We start from the raw sequence: 3,560 nt of genomic DNA, 5'->3' as shown, positions 1-3,560 counted from the left end.
ATACTTAATAGTATTCAAAAATTGTCATAAAATAAAGTAACTAAATTTTCCATTGCCGATTTCAGAACGCTCCACGTTTGATAAGCAGGAAAGTAAAACAAAAAAACGTTGAACGGAAAAGGGAACAAGAAGAACATTATTGTATATTGTTACAAAATATTTGTATAAAAAATCGGAAAAAAAAGTCAAAAATCAAAATTGTTTTGATAAAATAAATACAACCATCTTTCATAAAGACTAATAAAATGAACGTAAGTGTGACAGCGAGAAAAATGCATCTTATGTCCGTTGACTAAATCACTTTTAGAAAGAGAAAGAATAAAAAAAGAATTATCAATCGGTTTTTTGTGCATAAAGAAAAACCATACATAAAAAAAGATTCTTAGAAAAAACGATAAAATTTGAATAAGTTTCCGAAGATAATATTCAACATTTGCATAGTGACAACATGTAACGTTATAGTTTTATATAATGCACGTATACACATATGATAAAATCGTTACTACTTGTTTTTGCATAAATTTTCAAATATCCTTCTTATATTGGTGTAAAGTTGTCATATTTTTGAAAACCCAAAGTTCTATCACAAGTTTTATCTGCAGGATAGTTCTACAGTTTCTGCTAGCAATAGTTTGATTACCTAGAGAAATCCTAGATCAAAAGTATGAAATGTTATCTTTATTTGACATTGGATTTTAGGAAAACACTTCTACTTTATTAATAAAATCTTATAGTTCTCAATAAGCTCTGTAGTTTCTGACAGATTTTATAAATAATTTCAACCTATGAACGCTTTTTGTTCAACTTTGAATTTTAATACCATCACCGCACGTCAAAAATAAATATGTTGATATTGACGTCGAGAGCAGAATAGACAAAATATAAAAATAATTTTACTTTGTTCTACTGACACCAATATTATTTTATCGCCGATTGCAATTTCAGAGGTTCAGAAGAATGTGTGCAATTAAGAACTCTCACTAAAATGTGTAATTAAAATTTTATTAAAATTCCAAGAACAAGAATAAGGTCAAAATGATGGGATGATTGGGACAAAAGTTTGATAATTTTGTCAATGAACAGTCAGAAAGAAATTGGCCGATTCTTCGCAGATTATTCCAATTGGTCCGCCCGCACATTCTTCTTTCTGGATCCGCTCTCCTCGCGCTCGCTCATGATAGGTCTGATCTGAACTTACACGCAGTGAACGGCGACGGCGGAAAATGAAGAGTCGAAATTGGCGATGACGGGAGCGTGCAATTATTTACTTTTCTTAGAGCTTTCCTTTTAAAGCATTAAGAAGACAATTTACAAGAAAATAAGAGATGTATTTTTTTGTTGTTTTCCGGGCTGTGTCGTCGTGAGACTCGGTGGTGAAAGTGAGTTTACGCTGGTTCTCTTAGTCTAACCGTGAAGGGCGAGGGCGGGAACGGCAGCATGGCCGGCAAGAACGGTCCTGGTTACAACAGGAGCAGTGTGAACAGCGGGAGCAATAGGCTGAGCAATGACAGCGGGAGCGTGGGCAGCGAGGGCAAGCGCTGGAGCAGCAGCAACCGCTGGAGCAACGATCGGGCCAGTACCAGCACTGATGGCAACGCCGGTAAGGCCTCCGGGAGCGGCAAAGGCAACAGCCAGGATGACGAGGAAGACAGCCTATGAAAAATTTTAAGTAGATTTAAAATTCTAACTGTCTTTTTAATTCAATATTATTCTGTCAAATCGGTTCTGTGTCAGTAGTAGTGTTTTGTCAAGATCTCACTACAAGAAAACCAACAATGAGAATAAATGAAATCACATGATAATTGATGTTGTAAATCACAAAATGAATGAATTATGTACATTTTAATAGCAAACAATTCAAATATGTGATAATTCATAAACGCTTCAGAACTAGTTTTACGATCATTCTGTTTATATTAATAAGTAGGAAGTAAGTTAAATATTTTGTCCTAAACTGCTAACTAAACCGATTGATCGTTAAAAACAGAGCGCACCCGACGATTGAGAATCGTTACGTAAGACATTGCGAGGACATGAAGTTCGATCAAAGAATCGAAAAAAAAAACTGCATTCCGCTTTAGTAGTAGCGGCAGCGCGGCACTATTGACTAACACACACAATATGCATGCTTGAGTGAGTTTGCTCGCATAGATTTTTGCTGGAAAGAGAGGTGATTTGCTATAAACACAGTGAACGGCGTAAGGGCTTCGTTGTCGTCGTCGTCGTCGTCGTGTATGCGTGCATACGCCGAAGCAGAAAGGTCATAGTAAAAGTCGAGAGAGGAGAGGCCGGGAATTTTTTTTCCTCTGTATACATGTTTACCCGTGAGATAGCTGCTCTTTATAGATCACGAAGATACAATAGTAAAAAAGTTTCCAAGACGGAGTATTATATATCCCTTTATCTTAATATATGCTATTATATCTGATAATATATCTCTATTTATTTAAGATATAAACGCGCGTATTCTCTCTCTCTCTCTCTCACTCTCTCACTCTCTCTCTCTCTCTCTCTCTCTGATTCAGTTAAAGCTTCTTTGACAACAAAAAAGTTAGAAAGACCAAAATTCGGAGCGCGAGTTTGCAAAGTATATATGTATCTTTCGCGTAGGTCTACTTGTATAGATAGACTTGTAAAACCGGATTTTCTGCTTAATAGTAACGCGTATTATAATAATTCTTTTTGATCGACAATTCTACAATAGAACTTAAGAATCGTATTTGCGACAAATCATTCGAATTAGAGAGAATAAATGATTGGAAATGTACCAAAGTGTTTATGTATAATGAAAATTTGCATTTCAGAAAACCGATTGATATTCTGCATTGTATTGTATAGTCTTTACAGAACATTTGGGTCTTATTATAGAAGTCAGAGTAGGCATTACAAGTATTCTGATAAGTATTAGTGTGTATTTTGATAGACGCGATAGTCAATAATAAATATAGAATAATTTAGTTGAGCAATTTTATATACATTCTAAAAACAATAAAATAGAGATAATTGTTTCAGCTTACCAGCTTGAACATGTTGATTGGTTGTTGATTGCTTGTTACTTCTCGGAAGGAAGTCAACTTATGCCTGTTTAGTCGACTCGAGAGCCTTATATATTGCGTTCGACTTTTAAAAAATACTATAAATTTGATCACGTGATTCTTGGTATCTGTATGACGATATATGCCGGTTAGTTGAGTCAGCCGATCACTGAACGTAGTGGGATAAATGCATGACCAATCGTCGCGTACGATACTGGTTGCAGCATTCCATCGCTTTGCCAATAATGCGCTTTCAACCCCTCGCGTAGATCTCGAGAATTAGGTTAAGACATTCTGTGTTGTAAGACACAGCACAAATGATATCTGCACAACACACGCATAGCGACTCACGTGTGGGGTAAACTGTATATTACGCGTATGAACGAAAAAAGAAGTCGCGGCTAGCGCTTACCGTTTAATGCAACTTCGTTTAATAAAGACGAAATTAAGCTCCACATTTGCGAATTTTTTTCATCGTTTATTGTTTTCCGAATACATTTACGACAAACATCTTTTATGAGTAAA

The 3,560-nt window shown here is 35.6% G+C and overlaps 1 protein-coding gene across 1 annotated transcript; it reads right to left on the bottom strand.

The window, feature by feature from the left end:
- Window positions 1-981: 981 nt before the first annotated feature.
- On the bottom strand, window positions 982-3,116 carry LOC109861129 (cuticle protein 63-like). The gene is made up of 2 exons (XM_020440644.1): window positions 3,018-3,116; window positions 982-1,653 (listed from the first exon to the last, which is right to left on the bottom strand). Exons 1-2 carry the CDS (start codon window positions 3,027-3,029, stop codon window positions 1,405-1,407), a joined length of 261 nt encoding a protein of 86 aa, XP_020296233.1. The 5' UTR covers window positions 3,030-3,116; the 3' UTR covers window positions 982-1,404.
- Between the last annotated feature and the right edge of the window lie 444 nt (window positions 3,117-3,560).

The sequence above is a fragment of the Pseudomyrmex gracilis genome, unplaced genomic scaffold (assembly GCF_002006095.1).
Source record: "Pseudomyrmex gracilis isolate BER0280 unplaced genomic scaffold, ASM200609v1 scaffold_593, whole genome shotgun sequence".
In the NCBI taxonomy this organism is placed as follows: domain Eukaryota; kingdom Metazoa; phylum Arthropoda; class Insecta; order Hymenoptera; family Formicidae; genus Pseudomyrmex; species Pseudomyrmex gracilis.
This window is presented reverse-complemented; position numbering and strand designations above follow the sequence as displayed.